Here is a 27,864-nt window from a genome sequence, read left to right as displayed (position 1 = left end):
TTGTCAACCACTTGATTTGTAAATCTTTATTTAAAAAAAGAGACTCCCCGTGTACCACCAGTGAAACTCTTTCCACAGTTTGAGAATGAATGCTCTGAAGGATGAAGACACATCAGGATGAGAACATGAGAGACGTTTTCAACAACTTTATTGGTGACATTTTTACTGATTACATTTGTCAGATTTTGACGTGTTGTATAAAATATTTGAAATGATAAACAGACGTTGAGCCTCAGAGAGTCTGAGTGAGTTAGTTTAAGAGGTACTCCCATTCATACATTAAAAAACAATTTTAGTTTTTCTTTAACATATAAAATACAAAAGTGGTGAAAGCCAGCCCTCAAAGGCTGATACGATATCAAACGTACAAAAAACTATTATAAAAGACGAGCGTCAGGATGGATTGTATTCATAACTTTAGATTTGATGCACAAAGAGTCCTGAGCTGAAGAATAAGAACGTTAAAACATACACACAACAACAAGTTTAAACACATACAGTTTGTAGCAGAGAACAGTGATCGAGAGCCATCCTAGACTTTGGTCTGTAGCTTTAAAGGTCACATATCCTCCTCTTCTTCTTCAGTGTAAATAAGTCTCAGAGCTCCTCAAAACATGTGTGTGAAGTTTCTTGTTCTAAATCCACTCTGATCCTGTATTTGATCATGTCTATAAACCCCTCTATTTCAGCCCTGCTCAGAACAGACTGTTTCTGTGTCTGTACCTTTAAATATGTAAATGAGCTGTGTCTGACCACACCCCCTCTCTGGAAGGGGTCTACTTTGGATATGACATTAAAGACGTCTATAAATCAACTCGGAGAGATCAGAACAACATGATCCGTCAGGCAGGATACTGAATGGGATGTAAATGTAATGTCAGTCTGATGAGACGACGCAGAGGTAGCGTTAGCGGTTAGTACACACGTGCAGATTATTCTCTATACTGCTGGATTACACGGAGCCTGTCAGACATCATGGCTGCATTCATCTGCTCGTCTGAATGAAAATAAAAACCTAATTTTACACAAAATGTATCAAATCTATCACACTTAATATTCATAGCTTTCATGTGAGGTCACACACTTCTGACAAACAAGACTAAATTCTTCTTCTACTACAGTATTTAATCTGAGAAAGAAAACACAGAGAAGAGGAACTTTGTGGATTAACGCTGTTAGACGCTGAAAGAACACACTTCTCCTCATGCTCACATTACATATTGTGTTAACAGGGCCCCGTTAGCCTGGTGGTTACTGTGCATGCCCCATGTACGGAGGCTGTAGTCCTCCAAGCAGGAGGCCCGCGCTCAAATCCGTCTGTCCTCACTCTCTCTCTCTATACTTTTGTAGACTTTCATCCTACATCGATGTAAGGAGTGAGAGTCTCCTCTACATTTAAACATCAGTAAAGTGACATTCTGGTGTTACGGCCAAAAGAGTGACCGTGTTAACTGAAGACTTTCAGACAAACGCGACTGAAAGTGTCCAAACAAATACCTCCATGTTCAGTTTTTGTATCATCACAATGTCATACATACTTATTAGATATGTATTTAATAAAAAACTAAACAAAGAGGCCATTATTTGGACACATAACGTCCGACAACCACAGACGCATTCAGGCGGAAAGTCACCACTTAACATGGTCACTATTTAAAACGTAACACCGGCACGTCCTGTGTGCTGTAAAAAGGCCCCAACTGCCCCAAACTCATATCCCGGTTTTACTTCGGTGGTCAGGTGATGTAACCACACATCGTTTACAGGAAATGGGAAATTAAAAAGATGAAATGATTAAGATTTACTTTTATTGATCCCGCAAGGGGAAATTCCGTTTTTACACTCTGCAGCCTAAGTCATGCAACACACTCATAGGCTGAAATATATACACATGCACAAACCCAAGTCCCTACAGACTGAGCTACTGCCGCCGATTATCTGAAAACCTGCAGCTTCAGCCCCTCATGTTAAAGAAACGTTATATCTACTCGTTCAAAGGGATGAACAGTTTGAAGGTACCAACGGGCGATTATTTGTTTGACCACTGATGTCTGCAGACTCGGAGGATTACACTGGTGAATATATGACGTTAATTCTGATGACTATTGTAAACAAACTGGTACAATATTGACACAATACAACATCTCTGTGATACATTGCCTGTATAGAGGCCTACATGTTGGTACAGTCTGGGCTACAGCTGAACATGTGCCGTCCTGAGCACAGGACACATAAAGCATGTGATGTTTATAGAATCGAGCACGCTGTGGGATATTTGGCGGCAAACACTTTGTTCTCCGTCCCGTAGACAAAGTAGCTGTAGTCTTTCCCGCTGTAGGTGTAATAAGCGTGAGTCAGAGGAACCATCTCGATGGTCTGACGCTGAGGACAGAAAATAAAAAGGACGTCATGACATTAACATTAGTATCATACAGTTCAGAGAAACACAATCACACATATTTCATATCATACAACAGGTTCATTTGGCCTTTTCTTTGCGACTGTGGCTCAGTGGTAGAGTCGGTCATCTCTCAACCGTTTGGTCGGGGGTTCGATCCCCAGCTCCTGCAACTACATGTCCGAAGCGTCCTTGGGCAAGACGATTAACCCCAAGCATGAATGTGTATGAATGGATGAGTTAATACTGATGGACTCTTCACACAGCAGCCTCTACCATCAGTGTGTGAATGTGTATGAATGGATGAGTTAATACTGATGGACTCTTTACACTGCAGCCTCTACCATCAGTGTGTGAATGTGTATGAATGGATGAGTTAATACTGATGGACTCTTCACACAGCAGCCTCTACCATCAGCGTGTGAATGTGTATGAATGGATGAGTTAATACTGATGGACTCTTCACACAGCAGCCTCTACCATCAGCGTGTGAATGTGTATGAATGGATGAGTTAATACTGATGGACTCTTTACACAGCAGCCTCTACCATCAGTGTGTGAATGTGTATGAATGGATGAGTTAATACTGATGGACTCTTTACACAGCAGCCTCTACCATCAGTGTGTGAATGTGTATGAATGGATGAGTTAATACTGATGGACTCTTTACACAGCAGCCTCTACCATCAGTGTGTGAATGTGTATGAATGGATGAGTTAATACTGATGGACTCTTCACACAGCAGCCTCTACCATCAGTGTGTGAATGTGTATGAATGGATGAGTTAATACTGATGGACTCTTCACACAGCAGCCTCTACCATCAGTGTGTGAATGTGTATGAATGGATGAGTTAATACTGATGGACTCTTTACACAGCAGCCTCTACCATCAGTGTGTGAATGTGTATGAATGGATGAGTTAATACTGATGGACTCTTCACACAGCAGCCTCTACCATCAGTGTGTGAATGTGTATGAATGGATGAGTTAATACTGATGGACTCTTCACACAGCAGCCTCTACCATCAGTGTGTGAATGTGTATGAATGGATGAGTTAATACTGATGGACTCTTTACACAGCAGCCTCTACCATCAGTGTGTGAATGTGTATGAATGGATGAGTTAATACTGATGGACTCTTCACACAGCAGCCTCTACCATCAGTGTGTGAATGTGTATGAATGGATGAGTTAATACTGATGGACTCTTCACACAGCAGCCTCTACCATCAGTGTGTGAATGTGTATGAATGGATGAGTTAATACTGATGGACTCTTCACACAGCAGCCTCTACCATCAGTGTGTGAATGTGTATGAATGGATGAGTTAATACTGATGGACTCTTCACACAGCGGCCTCTACCATCAGCGTGTGAATGTGTACGAGTGACCTGCGGCGTGAAAGCGATTTAAGTAGTCAGAAGACTAGAAAAGAAATATACAAGCTCAAGTGGGGGTCACTATCACTGCTTCAAGTCCCGGTGTGGACCAAGTCTGGAAGTTGGTCTGGTACCTGGAGGTGATGCCATTTCACTTCCTGAGCATCGCCGAGGTGCCCTTGAGCAAGTCACCAACACCCCCCCCCCCCCCCCCCCCCTCGCTGCCCCCTCACTCTGACATCTCTAATTAGTGCATGTCCAGAGGATCCTGTTTGCGCATGTGTGTGAGGCAAAGTGTAAAAATTGAATTTCCCCTTGTGGGGTAAAGGATATCTTAAGTCCATTTACAAAATTGTAACCATTTGCCCTTATTGATAGGACAGCTGGAGAGAGGGGGAAAATGTCTGAACATGGAGCATCTGTTGAAGCACTTCTTGTTAAATAATCAGTGTGGAGTTCATTAAACTGTATGTCTCAGTTACAAATAATCTTTTGTTTTTTTTTGTGTTTTGTTGGTACCTGCTGCAGGATGCGGCTGGTGGAGCTGAATTTATTGAGATGTTGGTTTATCATGGCTCTAGAAACAGCACAGATCTCGTCATCGGGGAAGCCCTGGATAGGATACACCTGCAGGGCGAAGAGAGAAGACACCCAGTTTCATCAGGAACACTCTGCAGCAAAGGGCCGAGGTCGGACTCGAACCCACGGCCACAGCAAAGAGGACTACAGCCTCTGTACATGGGGCACGGGTCACAACCGCTGGGCTATCGGCGATCCCGATGTTCCCTTTATTCTACCAGGAGAATCTTCTCGTTGAGATACAAGAACTCTTCAAGAAGAGAGTTCTGACTAAACAGCAGCATCATCGTTTCACACAGAGAACAAAAGACATCAATCAACACATCAGAAGATTTGAAAAGAAATGATACTCGTACTCTCAGAGTCAGGGAGGACTGAAAGACTGGATTCTTCAGTTTTAATTATGATCACTGAAATATTTCCTCTCACATGTTTACATCCTGAAAGAAAAAGAAGTGTTCGTCCTCACCAGAACGTTTTCATCCACAAAGAAAGGATCTCCCGTCACCCCCTCAAACTTCTTGTCTGGAAAGTCGGGCTGACGGTCCGGAATGAAATCCTCAACGTTGTTCTTCCTGCAGACAAACACACATTAAGAAAACAGACACAAGGAGTAGATGTGGATAATGTAAGGTTAAAGCTGTTGTAAAGTGGTCATGTATGGTGTAGGTGTTAAAGGTACAGTCAGCAGATTTTTCCTCAAAACTAAAATACAGACTAAAGTGAAGCTGCTCCATTGTCCCTTCTGGGCCTCCGTACATGTGTGGTGGTGACTGTGTCTGCAGAGACTCTGTCCTCTGACTGGATTTTACTCTTCTGCTTTGTTCTGGTTGACTCGGGACGTTTCTGGGCGGGGAGCTGGTGTGTTTCCTCCAGCCAATGACAGCGCAGCAGGTGAGTTTAGGAGTGGATACAATTCAAAGCGGTGAATATGACGGACGTGGATGTAGCAGCAAAGATGAGAAAATATAATCAGAGTGAGGAGAAACACCAAGTGGATAAAGCTCGTTCTAAAACGAGGGTGAACCTTGGCCCTTTCTGAATATCCACAGTTCAGTAGTCAGAACTTTTCAGCATACTGAACTCTCGTGGTCATTCAGTGGTCATTTTGTGGGTCCTCCTCAGTATACTGAACATTTCAGTATGGATATTAACTTCCTGGTTTCATGCAGTATGGATCGGATGCGTGCTTTCAGAAAATGAATTATATTTTACCCACAATGCAGTGCGCAATTAAACGTAAATCGTCACTTCACATCTGCCTCCAAAGCAAAACAAACGAGCGTGGATTAATTGAATCTTAATTTAAAGTCCCGACTGAAATCACTACTTTAAATTAACAACAGAAAATATAACAAATATCTGCATTATTATAAAACCTTTCTCCCTCTATTTAAATAATGATTTCACTATTTAAATGTGTCTTTATTGGTTTATTTTATATTCTGTATATTACTGTCTTTACTTTGTTCTTTATGTACTGTATGTGATTTAGTTATTTAATCTTTTACTTGATTTACATTGTGATATTGTTTTTTGTTTACCTGACTGTATATGTGCATTACTCTTCTTCAATAAAGATAAACAAAAAAACGGGTGAATGTGGCCGGTTCGGGTAACATGACGTCACTTCCTTACTGAATGAATCAGAAGAAGTAGGAACAAATAGTATAGTAGGATAGTAGGTACTGCCTACTGCCTACTGCCAGATTGAGTAGGTACTTGGCAATTCGGATACAGCCCTTGTGTTGTCTTTTACCCGTGGACGTGGAGTTGGTCTACTTCCTGTTGGACAGGAAGGTGACAAACACAGGTGGTTAGCTTGAGCTAGCGTGCGTTAGCTTGCAGTGTAGGTACAAGCAGTAAACGTACACACTACGTCCTGCAGGGGGCGATGAGCCCAGGAGGAGGAGGGGTCCAGTTTGAAGGTTGTGTTGTGTGTGTGTGTGTGTGTGTGTGTGTGTGTGTGTGTGTGTGTGTGTGTGTGTGTGTGTGTGTCTGTGTGTGTGTCTGTGTGTGTGTGTCTGTGTGTGTGTGTGTGTGTGTGTGTGTGTGTGTGCATGGCTTAAACATACCATGTCACTGTGAGCAGGATGAAGTGCAGCAGGTTTTGGCTGCCGTGACAAACAGTGCAGGTCTTGAAGCCGTGGCCCTGACAGGAAATACACCTGAAAGAGTGACAAAGATTCAAATCTCTGCAGCCTGCTCTCATATTAACGCAGACATACAATATGCAAGAGAAGAGCAATTTATGCAAAGCCAGACAGTGTAGAAACATTAAGAATATACATGTGCGTCCATGCAAACAGGAGGGGTCCCTGAATGTTAGTGAGCGAGAGAATGCATCACAACCACTGCGTCCTTAAAACAGTGAAAGGCAGCACATCATTGGACAATGTTTAATTTAAAGCTCTGACAGGTCGTTAGTGTAACAGAGGCGTGGTTATTGCATTACCACAGGGTCTACTTCATGGGGCCCAGATATCCTGGAGACGCCTCTGTCACAATGCCTTCTCAGCTATTGCCAGAAAAACTGTGCAACAAGCTATCTCACAAATTAAGAATGTCTCCCGCCTCACCGATTTGTAAATTGCGTCTTTTCTTTGGCAGCACCAATAAACTTCAATGTTTTTTTTTTAAACGTGGGATATAAATACAGGAGACTGGAAGAGTCTGACTTAAAGCTACGTCTGTCAAAAACGATTAAATCTTTTTATCTCGATGAATCATGTTTTTAATCGCATGTTTGAAATTCCATTGTTTCCCATTCAATAAAACACATTGTTAGGCTTTTATTTTGAAGGGTTTTTACTGTTTCAAGCTGAGAGTACTTTACTTGCTGTGTGCTTTTATTTTGAAATAAAGTAAGGAGCGTCTGGTAGATAAAAGGTTACGACAGAAACATTTTGTGAAACAGAATTAGCTTTAAGTCTATTTTTGTTTATTTTTGTCTGCCTCGTCTGTGTTCAACCTGTGAAATATTTCTCTGCTCTCATAATTATTTCTGTGTTAATAAATCCAAACGTCTACATTTCTTTGTAATCGTAATATTATATTGTAAACAACATCTTAAATATTTAAATTATTATGACTAATCCTCTGATAGAACTTGCACAATTCTTTTTATGCTGACGATACACAATTATTCTTTGCAAACATCACTACCACCGATCAGGCCTTGTCCACCTGTCAGGTGTATCATTCACCTTTATGACCACAGAGCTTATTTTAAATACTTAGTAACGGTGAGGTGTAGACGTGTGTAGATAATGTGTTGTTGTAACTAAAATCAGTCACTCTACTTTAATCAGACTTCTCAAACCACACTCTCTTAGTCCGGGTCTTCAGGTCTCCTCTCACCTCTTACGGCCTCTCCCGTGACAGAAAGTACAACGCGTTCTCCCAGAGTTCTTGTGATTGCCCGGCCTATTTCTGTAACCGCTGCCATGGCAGCTAGAGCAACGACTCTGCAAGACGAAGAAGGAAATTCAGAGAAACAGACAGGAAAAGAAGGAAGGCAGACCGGACTCCCACCTCTTGCGACCTCTGCCGTGACAGGAGGTGCAACGCCTATTCCTGGTGTGACCGTGACCGTGACAGAAAGTGCAACGCTTCTGCAAAATGAGACGAGAATTTGAGTTCAACAGAAAAAAAACTAAACAGAAGAGGCAACATTTACACACTCGGCCATGCATTTGTCTTTTTCCAGCATAAATGCTTCTTTATGTGGAACATGTCGCACATTCTTCCTTTAAGTTACAGTATGAGATCAGAAGGACACATTGAGGGTGTAGCTAGGGTTTAGCTTCTACCTCGTGTTAGAAGGGAGATGATCTACTAAAGATAAATAATCATATAAAAAGGGGAACTGACTGTAAGCAAAGATTTAACTGTTGCATCTTTTACTTTATGAAAACAATCTCCAAATTTTCTGAGGAAGAATTTTGTTCCCTAAACCCCGCCTTCGCAGTTTTCAAGAAGATTCAAACATTCAAAGTTTTTCTTTTCAGGAATGTGTTCAAAGGAAGAACAGAATCTACGCACACGTTGTGAGTGCTGCCATGCAAGCCCAACATTATAGGTTATTTTGTTCTCCTTCATCAGAGTCAGAAAAATACATTGTTTAAATGCTGTCAGCTCTTTGAGTGTCACTTCCCCTATGAACTACCTCCATTTTACGCCCTTTTATGGGCATTGGAGGGGCGTTTCCCTGCTTCTCTGACAACAATGCAGCAGCCAGTATGTCCTCCTTCTAACTTTAGATTCTGCTCCTGAATGCTCTGGATTTGTTTGGACCAGAGAAGGTAGGCGGTTTTAAGGCAACCCCCCACACACGGCCGTTTTGGACGCCCCTCAGTTTGCCAGATGTGAATCACAACATGGTGAAAATAAAGCAGCATGCAGCCTTAAAGTGATAATAACCTGAACAGCAAAAAAAGGTTTCAGTCAAAAACAAGCCTTTAAAATGTCGATGTCATAAACGTTGTCTAAAGTACGATTAAGACACTTCAGGTGCTTTGTATGTGCACGTCTGAAATGAGTCTGCGATGTGAAAGGAACTGAATAATTAACTTCATCAACATCTCACCTGGCCTTTACCGAAGCAGCTACCACAGCGAGTCCTTCCACAGCCGTGACACTTGTGACACACCTGAGACACACAGACATCAGTGAACACATAAACACATAAAGGAGGACGACAGTATCTGTTGAAGAAAATGTTTTACCTTGATGACGGACGAGTGCGGCACGCGGAGCTGCTCCACCCTCTCAGTGAATCTCTCAGGTAACACCACAGGAATGTCCCAGGGTGCAGGACTCACCCCGTACTGGGGACCGTCCACCGGCTGTCCTGTGAGAACAAGAACTACAATAACCACCTTGTAGTCTCAGAAAAACACGTCAATTCGCAGTTTTTTTTTTCTCAGAGCTTCCCACAGAATGACAGCGTGACTGTGGCTACATTTTTAAATTCAAAATATTTGATTGAATACATTTCTCAAACAGATCTGAGTCCTCTTCATGACCTGTAATTCTGTCATCACCTGTTTCCATTGCAGCATTAAAGTCCTGTCATGCATGAAAAGAGAAGCTGTGAGCAGTGATTTCGTTTTTTAAGGTTTACCATTGTAGTGCTCAAACTGCCAGGAGCTGGTCCTCGTCTCGGTGTAGGTCTCCAGTCGATACTGCAGAAAGAAGAAAAAACAACGTGTTGAAGGTTAATCACGTATCTTAGCCCTCAAACTAGGAATCCTCAAAGTGGATGTTTTTCTTTGTCGATGTTGGTTCAACAAAAGAAAGAGAACACGTGAATGGATCTATGTTTTTCTCACAGACTGTCTCGTACCCTGTACACAGTGACGGGTTTGAGCTCCTTGAAGGTCAGGTTTCTGGCAGGTTTCGCGCTGTACTTCCATTTTGATTCCACATACTTGAGCAAGGCCTCTCTGGCCACATCCTCTGACACTATAGGGACCCTAGAGGAGGAAAAACACAAACACACACACTCAGTATGATACTCCTTTTAGTGTTGTGGAACTCAAAAACAGTCTTGGTCTCGAGACCACTTTTTGAAGGTCTTCATCTCGTCTCAGAATCGAAAGCATTTTTACCCGGTCTTGTCTCGGTCTGAGACTGGGCGGACTCTGGATTTTAAATCAAGATCACCACTGATCGTCTGTTTTCCCTCGCCATCACTGAGATTAGAAGGAAAACGCCTCTTTCTAAAAGAACAAATAACTTAAGATTTTTCTCCCAGTTACGGTCTAAGTGAGTGACACGCCCTCTGCACACAAGATGAGGATTTTTTTTTTATATTTATGGTCTCTGTCTTGTCCTGCCTTCGTCTTGGTCTTGACTCGGTCTCGTAGCACTCTGGTCTCAGGTATGTCTTGGTCTCGGTCACTACCTCCTTTTATTTCATCAGATCTTTTTCTGTGACTTCAAGAAGAAACCAAAGTGTCCAGAGACATTGATTATCAAGTTTAAAATCATCAGATTAGTCTGTTAAAGATAAAGTACTGATGTGAGTGTTACCTGACATTGGGCACAGACGTGTTCCTGTCCAGTTCAGGCGTGGGGTTATATGCAGGTGGAGGAGGATACAACGGGTTATCATTCTCTGCTCATACACAGAAACACAAAAAAACAGGAGATGAAGTTTGGGGGTAAATCATTTCAGATGTCCAGATCAAGACACGAGGGGGAAGGAGAGTCTCACCTCCTCCTTTGTGGCCCTGGTATCCATGTACATCATCCAACCAGCCAGGTGGGGGCGCTGACGGTCCCTCCTCTGGTATGGTAGGATCACATGAACCTGGAGGGATGGCGTTAAGAGGAGGATGTTACTTCATCCCATTGAAATCAAAAACACTGTTGAAAAGTGAAGCCAGTGCAGAAGTGTAATAAACTGCAGTTCCTCAAGTGTCCACTTGAAGCCTGCTGAAAAATCTCATTAAAATGCCCAGAAATAAATGTGTTTACAGCCTGGTCCAAACACTGAATTAGTAACAATCGCTCATTTATGTATCACACTGTAAGGGTGTTCAATGTTTTTATAACTCATCTGTTTTAATTACATCAATCCGGAGAGTTATTCAAACATTTACATAATTGGGGGTGTGGCTGATTTGAGTGACAGGCAGGCGTGTTGTAGCTGTTTGCAAGGAAGCTTTAACCTCGCCTGAACTCCAGCTGTTTGTATTTTTCTAGATTGATTAAAAGTTGGATTGATAAAAATTTCCAATATGGCGACCGCCATCGCCGGGCTTCTTCAGACACCAACGGGTGACATCACTAAGCTTACGTCCATGTTTTATACACTCGATGCTATAGACATGAGATGCAAGCAATGCAATTTACTGCTCTGTGTGCTTCTGAATTGCCCCCCAGGGGAAAAATAAAGTTTTTTGAATTTGAATTTGAATTGAAGAACGGAGCTGGCGTGAAGAGCAGATTGTTTTTATCTGCACAAATATCCAGAAATCTCATTCTGAAGTTGAATTCATCTCCTAACTTTCGTCAGTCAAAACGTCAGTCACGTTTTAGTCTCTGCAGCATGCTGAGGATGGTCGGGACAGTGTGTGTGTGTGTGTGTGTGTGTGTCAGTGCTGCAGGAAGGGAGGATGCATTCTCGAGAGGAGCCTGTCAGGAAACTGGTTTCTGCCTGATGTAACAGACGAGGCGCTTCAGACGCCACAGCTCGCACAAACACCGCTGAAAACATGCTCAGTATCACTTTCACACTCATTACTCCATTTTTCATACGTAAGCATTCAATTATCTTTTCAAGTCTGTTCCAACCTCATATTTCAACAAACTCACAGCCCATGAAGACCCCTCCCATTGTCCATATAGACAAGGACAAAGTGCAATAACCACACCATTCACAGCCACATCCTGTATGTGCACATCTGTGTTTCTTTAGGTCTTTTGCCCAGATTAATTCACTCCACTTCTGCAAATGGATCAGGCCTCTAAAGGCTTAACGGGAGAGTAGATCTCTCAGGTAGGGACTTGTCTTTTCTTCATATCAAATAACTGCTGTCACGACGGCTTTGCCCCTCTCTCCAGTCTAGTATACCAACATAAGGCCTGCGCAATCCTCCATTAATCCAACACATACCTTCAGACTTTGCCTCTTTGTTTAGTCGCGTCACAAACTACATCCACCTGTTCCACATTCCTCCAACAGCTTGGATTTAAGTTAAGTTCTCCCTCATTGGTCCAGAACATGTGAGAGTCTGTGTTGAACCCAGTAGAGGCTCTGAGAGGCGTTTCCATGGTTTCCCTGTAAGCTACATTAATTTTCGGCTTATCTGCATTCTGACAGTAGAGACCCCACCCCTCCTTTTGTCTGTAAGACAACTGCAATAACTACATAATGCTATTCAAATACTTCCCCACCCACACACTGCGTATAAATAGATCATCCACTCAGAGGTTAAGACCCGCACTGACACGATAATTAACCTAATACACTGGTATTAATGTTTGTTTTCTGTGTGTTGTTTGTTTAGTTTGGTTTATAAGTTTAAAGAACACTTTTTCTTTCTGACAGGTTCATGTGCTGAACTGGTTCTATACCAGTTTGGACGATCTGTCAGAGACTAAAAAGAGTTAAATGTTTCTTTCAGACATGATGGGATGAAAGCGCCGCTGTGCTCTGACACCCATTTTATCAAACAGCTCATTCTGTTTATTGTTGATATTTAATGTTGTACCTGTACATAAGAGAGCACAGTTCACTCAAGTTAAATTCCTTGTGTGTGTGTGAGCATACCTGGACAATAAATCTGATTCTCTAAAAATCCTGTTTATTTTCTCCATAGTGGTTTTGAGTATCAGCCATGATGTCATAACCATCACAGGGAGTCTGACCACGAGCTACCCGAGTGTGAAACGATGGTTAATGCTCCTCCTCCGCAGCAGCAGAAGATACACAAGGCTTTTATTTTAGCTGAATGCCGGAGAACGACGCATCAATTTACCACAGAGCGGATCGAGCGGGACAGGAAGTCAGACACCCAAACAACAATAAAACATCCTGTTTATTTTCAGAATAAAACACTCCGTTTTGACGGTTCAGAACGTTGTCCTTATGTGTGTTTGTTGATGTGTTTATAAGGTTTTATAGCACATATATATGGTATTGTTTTCTGAAAACGCAGCCTGCGGGTGTTGACCATAGACTGTAAATATTAACGGACGAAGCATGAGTGACCTCCCCCGTCTGTTACGACAGCGGGCTCCTGAGGCTCATGGGCAGCAGCGGCCATGCTGGAAGTCTAAGCCCGACTATGGATCACACGTATCGTTCATAAAATCTAAAAAACATTCACCCCCCGTACAGAGTGTGCCCATGAGGAACCAGGCTGTAAACATGTTCATCTCTGCTGTTTTGAATGGGTGTGTATGTGACTTCCTGTGCTTCTGCAGCCAGCCTCTAGTGGACACTCCAGGAACTGCAGGATTTTACACTTCAGCTTCTGCAGGATGAGCCAAACGGAGTTCAAATTTAGAAGCTTAAAAGCCAGAAAACTTTCAAATAGTTTTCAGTATGTCTGATGCAACTTTTCACCATGAAGACGAACAGGAGTGCCACACTGTTTTGGGGGTTTACCGTGAGTCACTAAAATATCAAACTTATGTCACGCTTTGACCTCTCTAACTGCAGCTTGGCAGCAACATGAGCAGCACCACATACCACAGAATCTAATGTTTTTACACAACAATGTAATATCACATAACGACACACAATAGCACCTTGACCGAGACGCTTCTGAGGCACCGAGTGCGTCATGGTTTGACCCAAACAAACACTTTCACCCCAACAACAGCGGCTCCCCTGGGAGGTTTTCATTCGTCCTGCTTTTTTATGCCAGGCGGATAAAAATACAACAAGAGTCAAGAGTGTTTGTACCACGCTGTACACAATAACTCCGGCTGGGGGCTAAAAATAACAGCGAGAAGGTGTTTCCCCGAAGAGATCTGCGTCGCGATGGACCGAGTGTGAGAACCGCCGGGTGGAGGGAGGGAGGGAGGGAGAGACTCATTAAGAGAGGGGAAAATAAAAAGAGAGAGAGAGAGGGGAGGGGGAGTTATAAAAAGGAGAGAACAAAGCCGGCCTGATTACTGACGACTTTCACTGGACAATGTGTGGAAAATACTCCTGCAGCACTCCTCCACTTCTTCTCTTTCTCTGCATCAAAGTTCACTGAGACATGCAGACTGAACTACGGGTCGACCTTAAACACAAGACACGAGAATAACCTGTGAAACCTACAGGGAACTTCAGCTGCAACTATCACTCCTTTAACAAGTTTATTATTCACCACCCAATATTTCATACTAGGCATGAGAATTTACAGTAATCCCTGTACTCGATTACTCGAATTACCTAATGAACGAGTACACGCAGATTATTATTTTATTTTTTTAAAGTCTTTCTATGTGATTTTTCACACTTAAATATAAATCAAGTATATCCTCTGAAAATAACTCTGTGAGTCATGACTGTCTACAATGGGTGTAACACCCGAGTCCCACTGTCTGTGATGTTTTCAGAGTTTTCAGAGTCCTATCTTCACTTTGTTTACATCGCCCGGACGGCCGGCTGACTCCTCCCCTCGTGTATAAAAGTTGTTTAATTGAGGGACTAGAGAAAAGAAGAATAACATACTGTACTCACTGCTTAACTGTGTTTCTAGATCACGCTCATTTCAGGTAAATTTACATGCAGTGTGAAGATACGAGCATAATAAAGATCGCTAGCATTAGCATGCTAACACAACAATGCAGCGCGAGTTGTTTTGGTTTCATGCTGGTGCTCAAGGGCGACACCTGCTGGATCAAAAAATCACATATAAAGCCTTTAAATGAAAACAAAAAAAGGGTCCGTCGGACACGGACCTCCTGGACCTGAATTGTAGACTTTGTGCCTGTAAAATGACATAAACATCCAATATTTAAACATAAATATAAATAAATAACCAACAACAGAAAGCGATTTCAATTTCAACGACGTCGCTAACAACGACGTGTGCTAACAGGGCTAGCAAATGACGTGATGCAAGACTGCCTGTTTTCTGTCTCCGCTGTTTTCTCCTCGTGCTTTAAGCGCACGTGGTTAAGCATCAAACTAGTATTTCTATGGTGTGCAAGTTAAACGCCACATATCTTGCACTGCACGTTAACTTCATAATTTTTGTCGAAGTACTTCCAGACATCACTTTTCTTGACTGACGTGTCACAGGTGTAGCAGACGGTTCTGTGTTTGCTGTGCTTTTGCTTTTCGGTGTAATAATATGTTCCAGGAGAGAAACAGTTGTTTTTGCTGAAATCTGGCTCGGTGTGTCCTAAAGCTGAAGCCGTGGCCGGAGAAGTCATACGTTTGTATCCCGTTAATTATTTATCATTATATATATATATATATATATTATATTCAGTTAGGTGAAAACAAAAAGCTGGGTCAGACATGTAACGCTGTATGAGTTCATGTTTTATAGCCAAAAGCAGCGCTTGCACAGTAACGAAATGTTACTTGAATAATGGGGTCAACGACGAGTACTCGAGTCTGAATACCAATTCAGAGTTCATAGTTTTGTCAGTACATTTCCATGACTTTAGAGCAAATTTTCCTGACCATACAGTCTCTCAAACGTTGGAAAATAAATTTGACTTCAGTGTATGACATTAAAGAGAAGCCGGGTGTCACATCAGCTCGTGCTCTCTCTGTCGCTCTGCTTCACAAACACAAACACCTCCTCCTCCCGCTCTCGGCCTGGCAGCACACACACAAACTTCCTCTCTTTCTGCTTCTTTTCTGACCCTCAGATTAGACGCACAGTCAGGCCTAGGTGATAAAACGATAATAACGATAATCATCAGGATATCAAACGTTTGATAGATTTAAACCTTTAACTACACCAGAAGACGTGAGAGGTTTAAACGGGCGACACCACAAACCTTTTCCACCACTTAACACAAAATCACCCGTTAGAAAGAAATGACCAAAACGTCCCGAAGGAGCGTTCTTGGACCCTCAGCAAACACGGCGCCAGTAAGTGTTACACCTCAGTTCCACATACTCTGTGTTAGGGCTGTGCTCAAAAAAAATCCATGTTTCAATATATCGTCATGTGCTCCTTACAAATACAAGTCGATGCAGATGTTACAGAATGGATACGGCTGCAAATCTGTGATGACAGTTTTTAAAGACAATAGAGCGATGGTGCAGCTCACAATAACGCCTTAGTCATAGCTCTGGGATTAAAATATTTTAATGTATTTCTAGGATCTCTGAGGAGCTGAATTAAAGTGTTTTAAGTTGTAGGACATGGTCATTAACTTAAATCATTTTATATCACCATATCGCATCGTGGGGTTGTGGGAAATACCCAGCCCTACTCTGTGCGCACCGCAGTCCATCAGCGTAAGTGTTTTGCTCCTTCGGACAGCGCCCCGCCCCACTGGATCCGTTTCTGGAACGTGAGCGAAGTGGAGCGCAGCCATGATCACGATAAGTATTTGGAAATTGCCAGTCATTTTTCTTGTTCTGAAAAAAATCTTACTTGAAAATTTTAAACTCAATTAATTGTCCAGCCAAAAATTAAGATTGTTTTTTTTAGTCTGAGATTAAAGAATTTCTGACTCTTTTTTTTTTCAGATTTAGGATTCTGACTTTAATTCTTTTTTTTTTTAGTGTCCCTAATCATCTTCCGTAAAATATACTCCATAATACAACCATAGTGCAAATTACGTAACATTTAATGATGCAGGCAAACTCCTCAGTGAAGTCATAAAGTCTTATCTGCAGAGCACTGAACTTAGCTGACTACTCTGAGAAGAAAATACTTTAAGAAACACCACAAATAATGGAATCTTTGGTAACATGAGACCCTGAATGCAACAGTGTGCAAAGTGATGAAGCAGTGGTAACAAGTAAATAACGTGCGTCTGAAAACTGTTGTAAAGTTTCAAATAACGTCTTTGAACGCATCACACTACTTTAAAACTTCTTAAGCTGAACGAATTAATTTGTTCCTAAAGTTCACATCAAGTAAAGAAACGTAAACCAGAACAGCCCCTGCCTGACTCCAATTCTCCCTCCGGACAGCACGGAGGGGTGTAATGTCACTGAGGGAGTGCAACAACTTCTCCAACATGAAGACAGAAAAACAAACGGAAGATAAAAAAAACTTAACTCGATATCAAAGTTTTTTTTCCTTTAGTCATTAAAACAAAAAGCTTTTTTCTCACCAAGAAAGTCTGTTGTCTCGTCCATTTCTCTGCAGCTTTCAGGAGTTTGACGTGACTGAAGTCTTTGAGTGTAAAAGATGTTACAACTCAAACGGTCACGGCACGACTCGAGTGAAACTTCCGGTTGGGATTTCCGCAATAAAAGCAAAACTCTAAATGCTAACTCACTAGTTCTTTTTGTGTGCTCCTTAAAAAAAACAACACAGACTCAAAACCTGCCAGGTGATTGTTTAAAATGATTTTTTTTCTTTTTCTCAGATCTGTTTTCCTTCTTTCACTGTGCAGTGACGTCCCCCGTCTGTTCCTGCAGGGGGCGCTGGAGTCTCATCGATGGCGGTCTCCATGCTGGAAATGCTGTCTCAGTCTAACTTTCAGTCAACCTAACGACAGGCTGAGAGCTGGAGCTGAGGCGGGTTTTAAACCTCCTGACAAACCGTTACACCGCGCCCACCTGTCAATCAGGTCAGCTACACGCCTTATTGTGAATAACTCTTATCCTTCATCAAATCAAAACTGATGAGTCATCAAAACATTCACCCCCCGTACAGTGTGTGTCCATCGAGACATGAGCTAATCACACCTATTTGGTTTTTTGAACCAGGCTGTAAACATGTTAATCTCTGCTGTAAAAACAGGCTTTTTAGAATGGGTGTGTATGTGACTTCCTGTGCTTCTGCAGCCAGCCTCTAGTGGACACTCCAGGAACTGCAGGATTTACACTTCATTCTTCAGCACTGGAGGTTGCTGCTTGTTGAAGACCCATATTTTTTTTATCTATACTTTTATTTTGAAAGCGCACTCTTTTAACTTCCTGTCCAGGCCTGTCTGTTTAGGTCTCAGTTGATGCAGCTGCTGGCTGCGCCCACCATGTTTACATCCATACAGATTTACAATCACTGAGTGACTCACATCCTACAGAAAGAAATATGTACAACAGTATAGAAGCTGCTCTTTCCCCCCCGCGGATTGGAAACCTACAAAACAATCTGATCCTGTTGCATCTTTAAAACATTTACAATCTACTAATGACATGTTTTTAAGCGGTTTTATTTTTAGAATGTGATTATGTTGGGTCAGAAAAACTTAGTAACATTGCATAACATCATTTCTGAGAAGCTCAAGGTTTCTGAAAACTTTGTTTTTCTGTTGAGTGAGTTTTGACTCTCCAGCATCAACGAGGACAGACTGAGTAAAGAGAAATAACCTAAGTTAAGGTTTTCTTTAATTCCCTGATGAATAAACTCTTATCGAGTTGTTTGTTTCTTACCTCCTATGATCATTCATTTGTCTTTAAATCTAAAATAATTATGGGAAAAGTTCCGTTTTCAAACAGCTGGAAGTTTCCACATCGATGTTGTTACACTTTAAAATGATTCTAAATAGATTTCTGTGTTCAAATAAGAAATTCTCAACACAGTATGTATTTCAAACAGAGTTATTTACTGCAGATAATAAACCACTCCATTGTTTAGGCTATTTATTCTGTCTCATTTTGTACTGCTTACAACACTTGTTTTCTATATTTAAAGTTTATGTTGTAAGCCTTTATTGCTCTCTTACCTGACCTATAAAGAACTATTTTTCATCATCTTCTATGTTGAGTTTTAACTTGATGTCTTCAGCTGTGTGGTCCCTTTTTACACTTTTAGTCTACTTGACCAAAACAGCTGGAGACAGTTGAGTTTGAGGAGGGAGTTTTCACTTTCTTATCACTTAGTGATCAACATTCCCATCAATTATTTCAATCATGTTCTTTGTTTTGTGCATAATCAGTATGTAGAGCAGGGTATACACTGGGTTTATACCCATTTATACCCACTTCTAAATCCCCTGTGATTGCTCAGCCTGAGTTAAACATGTTCAATGACACAACCTGGAAACATCCAGTACATTGCATCAGCGATTTTCTCTTTTTTTTCAGCATCAAAAAGAACAGGAAATATATGTTCATTTCATAACGATACCAAGCAGCAGAAGTTTAGAGTAAATATTAAAGGACTATTTTTCAGGTGAACTAAATGTGTAAGAGTTGTCATACATGTCATTGTCTATAATAGAGGCCGTTTATCTTCTGCTGGATGGGACACTAAATTAAGAGTATACCCTCTTCTTCAGGTTCTACTACATCACTGTGGGTGATGAACCTTTAGCTCCAGATAAACAACATTTAATTCCTCTTTTTCACACAACATTTTAAAACACAAACATTTCAGCAATTTAAATCACAGCTGGTGCTGATACAAAACATAATAAACAAAGAACAAAGTAAGTGTGAGATTCAACCAGGAACACAAACAAACCCAATAAAACAGTTTCTGGGCGTTTTTCTGGTCATATATTAAAGATATTTTGCACGTAGCTTTAATTTTTCCATGTGTTGATGATGTTTAACCTTTGAATATTTACACTCATCTTTACCAAAAAAAAAAAGTCGATTGTAACAAGTTTTATTGCGCTTGTTCACCTTAGCAGGACACCCTACTAGTTCTGTTTTCCAACTTTTGTCCTGGAACGTGAACGCAGCTTTTGCGGCCGTTGACCCGGATGTGTTCGTCAGTTGTCCTGTCATAGCAACAAAGCTGTTCTTTTAGCCGTTGTTGTGCTGCGCTCGGAGACGCGTTTCTAACACAGATTTCTCCACTTTTCGTTAAAATGGTAGGAAGCGAGGGCTGCCCCGCTTTTATTACAAACATGTTCGTGTTCGTGTCGTCACTGTCGTCAATATTTACGTCACATAAGTGTTTAATTACGGCTTTCTTATGCTAGTCGGGCGTTGTCTGTTTAGCACAGCTAGCCCGTTAGCCTTTCAGAGTGTGTTTTGACAGAGTTTGCAGCCTTGTGTTCATTTGTTGATTAAATATTGTGTTTCTTTTTCTTATAACTCATCACAGTAACTGAATTAAATCAGGTGAATGTTAACTGATGTTTCTGTTTCCAGGCGGAAGTTGAAGAAACTCTGAAGAGAATTCAGGGTCAGAAAGGAGTTCAGGGGATCATCATCGTCAACTCAGAGGGTAAGAACATTTACATTATTATAATATATTGTTTTTTATAGCGCTGTTCTAGGGACCCAAAGATATAAAACCATAAAACAAAACAAAAAACGACGAGGACAGCACAATGAAGAAGTAATGTGGGGGGGGGGGGGGTTAGTGGTTGTAGGCGGTGATGAAGAGGTGAGTGTGGGGGGAGTCTCCCTTCCCCCCCACATCCGTAACCTTGGTGTCATCACCAAACCCTCTCCTACAACAAACACATCACCAAAACATCGCCCGCCTCCGCCCATCCCTCTCATTCTCAGCTGCAGAGACCCTCAGACCCTCACCCACGAATCCATCACCTCCAGATTAGACTACAGCAACAGTCTCCTCACACACTCCCTCACCAGAGACCACATCACCCCCGTCCTTCATGACCTCCACTGGCTCCCCGTCTCCTAGACCACATCACCCCCGTCCTTCATGACCTCCACTGGCTCCCCCGTCTCCTCCAGACCACATCACCCCCGTTCTTCATGACCTCCACTGGCTCCCCGTCCCCTAGACCACATCTCCCCCGTTCTTCATGACCTCCACTGGCTCCCCCGTCCCCTAGACCACATCACCCCCGTTCTTCATGACCTCCACTGGCTCCCCCGTCCCCCAGCGTATCCACTTCAAGCTCCTCATCCTCACCTTCAAAGCCCTCCACAACCTGTCTCCCACCTACCTGTCTCACCTCCTCCACCGACACTCTCAGGTCTGCAGATGCAAACCTTCTGTCCCCCCCCTGCAGGACCAACCTTCGGTCCTGGGGGGACAGGGCTTTCTCTGTTGCTGATAGCAGATCGTTGTATTTGATGTATGAATGTTAAACTCGTTAATCATCCCTTTACATCAGCAGTATTAAATCAAACTTTTAAACACATTTCCAGAAACTGTCTCAATTTCTCAAAACTGTAAACACAAAATGAAAACTCAAATATTTATGAAAATGAGACCCAGCACTCAAAACAGTGTTCTCTCTTCTCAGAACTGATTCCTCCCACCAAAACAACAAACTCAGCTGGTATGCTTCTGTCTTACAGAGCATCAAATAAACACTTGTGTTTTTTATTTTTATTGGTAAATTTTATTTAATTCAAACAAACAATAAAGTTAAGAAAAACAAACAAACATAAAATCTCAAATTTTGAATGAAAAGGAGCAGAAAGAAGATTAATCTTATAATATCTGCCCCTCTTTCACAAAACATTAATTAAAACAAAACAAAACACTTCGTTCAAAAACAATTAAAATTAAATTAAATTGGCTGCAGGCGAACACAGCCACTGGCAGCCCCCCTGTAAGTCCTCCTTACCAATTCATTATACACAAAGTATATCACAATACATTTTTGTTACAGCATCACGAAAGAAAACATCTCACTGACATATTTCCACATATTTATTCAACAAACTGGCTTTAATTTTTCTTTTAAATATCATGTTTGATTTAGATTCTTTAGTTTCTCTGTTGAGATTCCTTTCACAGTAAAACAACGTTCCCTCAATTTGGTTCTGAATCTCGGTTTATTAAAGATCTCTGTTCCTTTTAAATTATAACGGCTTTCCCTTTTTTCAAATCTGTTTTGAATGTTTTTTTTGGCAACGTTTTCTGATTAGCTTTAAACATAATTTGCAGAATACTGAAATCAACTAATTTATGAAATTTCAACAACTTTAACTGAATGAATATCGGGTTTGATGGATCTCTATACTGACTTCTACTGATGATTCTTATGGCTCTTTTTAGCAAAATGAAAATTGAATGGGTGAATGTTTTACAGGCACTTCCCCATACTTCAGCACAGTATGTGAGATATGGAAGAATCAATGAGTTATATAAACTGTACAATGCTTTATCATCTAATGAATCCTTAACTTTGTGTACCAGAGCAAGTGCTTTTGATATTTTTGTTTTTATATAATTATATTATAAAAATATGTGACTTCATGAGGTCAAAATAATAATAATAATAATAATAATAATAATAATAATAATAATAATAATAATGCATTCAATTTTTATAGCACAAGTCAAAGACGCTTAACAAAGAACAACAACAAAACAGTGAAAACAAAACAAAGAAATAATCTAAAAGAAGGAGGAAGAGATTAGAGTTTGTTGGTGGTTGTAGATGATGAGGAAGACGTGAGTTTTTAGGGATTTCAGGGAGGGCTTTAAAGGTGATGAGGAGTTAAGTGGATGCGCTGGGGGAAGGGGAGCGCGTGGAGGTTGTGAAGAACGGGGGTGATGTGGTTACTGTGAGAAGACGAGCAGCAGAGTTCTGGATGTATCATGTTGTCATGGTGATGTGAAGGGATTTTGTCCCAAAAGTAGCCTGGTTAACTTTTCTCCCCCGCTTAATGCAAAAAACAAAAAAACACATTGAGGTTTCAGACACATCAGTGTTCTGGTAACTCTTCACTTCACACAGAAACTCTTTGCATGGACGGAGATGAACTCACTTCTCTCTCTTTCTTCAGGTATTCCTATTAAGACCACTCTGGACAACGCCAGCACGATGCAGTACGCGGGACTCCTCCACCAGCTGGTGATGAAGGCGAGGAGCACAGTACGAGACATCGACCCCCAGAACGACCTCACCTTCATGCGGGTTCGCTCCAAGAAGAACGAGATCATGATCGCTCCAGGTGAGAGGGGAAAAACACCTGAAACTTTGAAGTTTCTCCTCCAAAATCAGACTGCGTCTTGTATTCCAGTACGACTTATGTTCTGAAATTTAACGGTACCTTTATGACTGAACTATTTCTGCACAAGAATCCAGATTCATGTTTAAAAACACGTTGATAAGGCAGATGTTTGTGTACGATGCAAATCCAGCTCCTTCACATCCTGACACAGTGGAAGCAAACAGGATTTCTGTGATTTGCTCAAGGACTCTTCAAGTAGTGGACAGACGATTAAGTCGATTCTATAATGACTTTAATGGTCGACCTGTGACCCTGCAGAAATAAAATGTTCAAGCAACACACACAGAAGAACAAAGGTCCCAGAACTAAATAGATCGGGGTTCTTCTCTTTAAGGAACTAAAAGGTTCCTCTGTTGTCTGTATTTCGACCGCTGCCTGATGTCCTGGTAGAATCATGAAAATCAGCCCGATGACCAAATCAGAGCGTCACAAATATCCAGAATGTTTTTGTTACGCCTATTTCCTCACCTGGAGTAAACTTTCTTGAAGAAAAATTCCATCTTAGATGATTTAAGTAAATCTTAACACAACAATCATAATGTCCTGATGTACATTGAAAGCATTTTAAATCAATTTAACTTCTGTGATGTAAAACCTGCAGTATTTATTAACTCTTAAAAAACAATGAATTTAAAGTTGAACTGCAGCCTGATGAGGCGGAGGATCTTTGATTAAATTAGAGGATCTTCCAGAGTAAACGTCTGTTTGGTTTTAAATTCCTGCTTTGTGTGAGCGTCGCTCTGTTGGGCCCGCAGCCTGGAAACACAAAGAGCGACATTCATCCTCACTAGATCATAACTTCTTAAGATACCAACGTGATCATCCGGAGTCAGACTGCTGGAGTCCTCGGGTTAGATTCAGCTTCATGTAAAGAAGGGAAACCTTAGAACTACAGCTTAAAGCCAATGGAATGAGAAACATATTAGATTTGTGTTAAACAGCAGAGGAAACTTCACCTTGGAAGGACACTGCATCAACACTGAGTCAGTGGTAAGCAGTGACTCTGACTCCACAACATGAGCCATGATCGTCGAGTACACTCAACAACAAAGTATCTGATAAAGAGAATCTCTCTCTGTGTCCTTTAGTAACATATGATCCAATCATTCGACTCTGCATCACACAGGCAGCGTTCAGCTTTGTGTCACGTTGCTTTCTGAAGAGTTAGCGTGATGATGTGATAATATCAGGAGAAGAGTCCTACTGTACTCTCTGTTGTTAATTATTCCCTCTGCAGGCAGAGTGAGATATTTACACATTCATGAGCTGACGAAGACGAGAATTTAGCTAAATAAACGTTCAGGTTTCCAAAGAGGAGGTCTAACATTTTAAGCATCGTTCTGGGATGAAATTAAGGTTTCGCAATTTCATTGTTTGATATCGCGACATGAGCTTTCATAATCGTGATAAATGCATTCTCCCTGAACATGAATACATTTTAACTGAACAGACACCTGCTGTCAGATGAAGCTTTAGCTCGCTATCAGCTGCCCTCAGATTCATCAGCGACAATTTAGTGGTGAAAAAAAGAAGGCTTTGTTTTTATTTGAAAAACTTCTTTTACACCCAGATTCAGAATCAGGATTATTTCCAAGTGGGTTTACAAAGAATTTGTTTTAGTGCAGAAAAACACATGAGACAGACAGATTGCATACAACATCCACTGACACAGAGAAGATAAAAAGTTCTGTAGGTGAAATGGAGGCGCTGCAGAGGATGGGAGCAGAATGAGGATTGTGCAAAGATCTGACAGAGTTAACAGGTTTCTGTTTAGGAAAGGGCCTCATGACGAATCAACATGTGACTGATGTTAAATTGAAACATGATGTCTTTAAGAGTTTCCTCTTTAGATCACAAAGTGCCTGACTGTTTGTGTTGTCTGGTTGTTAAGTTGTCTCATTATTTGACCATGTACAGTTTAAAAACGTTCTTTCTCTCTCTCTCTCTCTCTCTCTCTCCCCCTCTCTCTCTCTCTCTCCTCAGATAAGGACTATTTCTTGATCGTCATTCAGAATCCCTCAGACTGAAGGAGGAGCTTCTCTCTCTCTCTCTCTCTCTCTCTCATATCAAAACAGCCAAGCGTTTTTCTTTCTTTGCTCTCGTCTAAAGAACCCGTCATCCCGAAGCTTTCGATGCACTTTCTGTACCAGGAAGTAAAGTCAGGATCTGAAGGTGGATCATCCGCGCAGCATGCTGTCACTCTGCAGTGCAAACCTTTTCTCTTTCTATCCATTAGCATTCCAGCGTGTTCCCTCGCCACATTCATTCTGATGTCACGTCTCTGTCTTATTGTTTTTTTCTGCAAACGCGTTACTTCACACCGAAAAGAAGGAAAACTGGACGAGTACAAATAAAAGTAAAGCTCATTAAAGAGCGAGGCTGCAGCTCATCGATAAGTTTGAGGCTGTCTTCTTTACCAACGGTGGAAAACTCGGGTTTGTTATTTATTGATATTTTGGTAAAAGAAGTGAATGTTCAGGATTTCACCGCTGAGCAGAGAAAACACACTAAACTTAACGTCTCTGATGGTTCTTTTTAACTCGTTATGAAATTAAAAATGTCAAAATGCTCGTGTGTCCTCTCATGTTCTTTGTGTTTTATAAACATTATTATACCAGCTTTAGAACTTTTTTAACAGGATGATGATCTAGTGTGTGTTTGAAGACGTTTTAAAAGCATCTTTAAGACTGACATCATCTTTAGTCTCAGCAGTTACTGATCCACACACTCAGCATCAGTCAGTGGTTTAGTGATGCCTGAAGAAGGAGGTATACTCCCTCCAGCAGAGGATAAACAGTGACATGCCAGACCCTCTTTACATCAATTATGTTAGAGAATACTTGGCAATTATCAAATCAGAGGGGATTTAGAAGTGGGTACCTTATGGACACACCTGCGTATACCCTGCACTACACCACTGAGCATCAGCAGGATTTCTTTTGAGGTCATGTTTGTAGTTTACTGACGATCATAGGTCCCCCGTATTCAGACGACAGAACAAAAACAATGAGCCGAAAGATTCTGACGAGAACGACGATTCTCTCGTCTTCATGTGAGTTTAATCTGAAGAGCGACCTAATGACTTTAAAGATTAACTCAACATGGGAGCGCTGCGGCTGTGGGTTTGAATCCGACCTCCCCTCTTTGCTGCATGACATCCCCCCCTCAATGTTTCCTATCTAATAAAGCCAAAAAGGCCCAAAAAATAATTAAAAATAAAGATTAACCCGACATGAAAATAATCGCCTCACTGACTTGAAATGGAGATTTTAAGGTCTGCTGTGAAGGTCGGATCAGACGCCTTTCATTGGGTTTCATTGGCAGAGCTTAGTGGGTGGGAGGAAGTGTAGACCTGGATGAGAAGGTTCAGGTAAGGGGGAGAGGTCAGTCGGTGCAAATTAACATATTTTAAGTCTGATTGGACACACAGGTGCTGACAGGAAGTGACCAGAGGCAGAGCACTTTTTTCTTGCACTAAAAGTTAATACATGGTCATCAGCATCAACGCCATCTTTAATATGGTCATCGTCATCATCAGAATCATAACCATAAATATATACACAAAGCGACTTGTTACCTTTAAAAATATATTCATCTGTGTGAGGAGAAGTTATGTGAATTTAAATTTTATTTATATACCAAAAGAGCTTGATAGAATTTGTAAAGTTTAACTGGTAACTTTGGGACACAGTAATAACCTCCCACCTCTTTAAATAATAAATACAGTAAGTATTTAGTAAATCCAAAGACACCCTCAGCTTTGGATCCATTAGTATGGACTACTGTTTTCTTCCAATGATGATGATGATGATGATGATGATGCCTGTTTTCTACTCAAAGTTCAAGAATAAACTGTTGAGTCAAAAACACAGAGAGAGAGAGAGAGACAGAGAGAGAGAGAGAGGGAGAGAGAGAGAGAGAGACACAGAGAGAGAGACAGAGAGAGAGAGAGAGACAGAGGGAGAGAGAGAGGTAGAGAGAGAGAGAGACAGAGGGAGAGAGAGAGACAGAGAGAGAGGGAGAGAGAGAGAGAGACAGGGAGAGAGAGAGAGAGAGACAGAGAGACAGAGAGAGAGAGAGAGACAGAGGGAGAGAGAGAGGTAGAGAGAGAGAGAGAGAGAGACAGAGAGAGAGAGAGACAGACAGAGAGAGAGAGAGAGAGACAGACAGAGAGAGAGAGACAGAGGGAGAGAGAGAGACAGAGAGAGAGAGAGGTAGAGAGAGAGAGACAGAGAGAGACAGAGGGAGAGAGAGAGAGACAGAGAGAGAGAGAGGGAGAGAGAGAGACAGAGAGAGAGAGAGAGCAGGGTAGACACATCTAGAAGATCCATCCTCTGGTCAAAAGAGTCCCTCCTAAGATTGTTGAATCTCTTTGAAGCCACAAGTCTAAAACTTTTTTCTTAATTTTCTTAAAGCTGTTGTAATTACACAGTTTAGTATGACCACTGAGGGCATAAAACTTGCATCACTTCCTGTCAGCACTACTGTACATGACACAGCCTATGGACACAGCACTAAAACGCTTTTATGTGACGTCATTTAAAAAACGTGTCTTTAATGGTTTTGGCTTCATAAACGCAGTTCTATAGTGATAATAAAAGTGTAACACAGTAACGGGTGAACGTCCCCTTTAAATTCAGCGGGTGACGTCACCTCCTCGATTTACTTGCTTTGTTTGTCGCGAGCTGTTATTTGGCTTCAGACTTGAGGGACGAGCAGAAACACTTGAGTTTCTCTGTGACCGAGTCGCTCTGTAAGCTGTTAAACTGCGCAATAAGAAGTTTATATCTGTGTAATAACACTGAGAAACATGCCGTCCGACAGACCCTTCAAACAAAGGAGGACATTCGGTAAGAAAAGAAGTGTTTTTATTTTTCTGACGCGTTAAGAGCAGTTAGCCGGCCTGCTAGCTGACCTAGCTAAGTGTAGTTAAATGGTGTTATTAAGCTTCATGTGGCTGTTAGAACTGCTTTACATCAGCTTTAAATTCACTTTAATGCTTCAGACAATAATC

General features: G+C 41.4%; 3 protein-coding genes across 4 annotated transcripts in view; 2 read left to right on the top strand and 1 right to left on the bottom strand.

Annotated features, from left to right (window-relative positions):
- Window positions 1-131: 131 nt before the first annotated feature.
- On the bottom strand, window positions 132-17,263 carry ssuh2.1 (ssu-2 homolog, tandem duplicate 1). 2 transcript variants are annotated; one of them, XM_061041582.1, is made up of 12 exons: window positions 17,117-17,263; window positions 10,578-10,673; window positions 10,394-10,478; window positions 9,705-9,834; window positions 9,483-9,543; window positions 9,085-9,209; window positions 8,946-9,008; window positions 7,892-7,971; window positions 6,433-6,525; window positions 4,827-4,932; window positions 4,298-4,405; window positions 132-2,382 (listed from the first exon to the last, which is right to left on the bottom strand). In XM_061041582.1, exons 1-12 carry the CDS (start codon window positions 17,139-17,141, stop codon window positions 2,248-2,250), a joined length of 1,107 nt encoding a protein of 368 aa, XP_060897565.1. In that variant the 5' UTR covers window positions 17,142-17,263; the 3' UTR covers window positions 132-2,247. The 2 variants fall into 2 exon arrangements, with proteins under 2 accessions (XP_060897565.1, XP_060897564.1); XM_061041581.1 differs by lacking the exon at window positions 7,892-7,971 and adding an exon at window positions 7,718-7,824.
- A 2,782-nt stretch (window positions 17,264-20,045) lies between these two features.
- On the top strand, window positions 20,046-25,419 carry dynlrb1 (dynein, light chain, roadblock-type 1; the record flags this gene model as incomplete). Its single annotated transcript, XM_061041688.1, has 3 exons — window positions 20,046-20,130; window positions 22,623-22,790; window positions 24,834-25,419. Coding segments are annotated over 3 exons (297 nt in total), but the record flags the coding sequence as incomplete, so codon positions are not given.
- Window positions 25,420-27,540: 2,121 nt separating this feature from the next.
- Window positions 27,541-27,864, top strand: part of map1lc3a (microtubule-associated protein 1 light chain 3 alpha) — a 10,096-nt gene continuing 9,772 nt past the window's right edge. Inside the window, exon 1 of the mRNA XM_061041543.1 lies at window positions 27,541-27,700. Coding sequence (XP_060897526.1) covers window positions 27,661-27,700 — 40 coding nt within the window. The 5' untranslated portion in view covers window positions 27,541-27,660. The remainder of the gene's footprint in view (window positions 27,701-27,864) is intronic.

Source organism: Labrus mixtus, chromosome 7 (genome assembly GCF_963584025.1).
Source record: "Labrus mixtus chromosome 7, fLabMix1.1, whole genome shotgun sequence".
Lineage (NCBI taxonomy): Eukaryota > Metazoa > Chordata > Actinopteri > Labriformes > Labridae > Labrus > Labrus mixtus.
The sequence above is the reverse complement of the archived record's forward strand: the minus strand, read 5'-3'. Positions and strand labels throughout refer to the sequence as shown.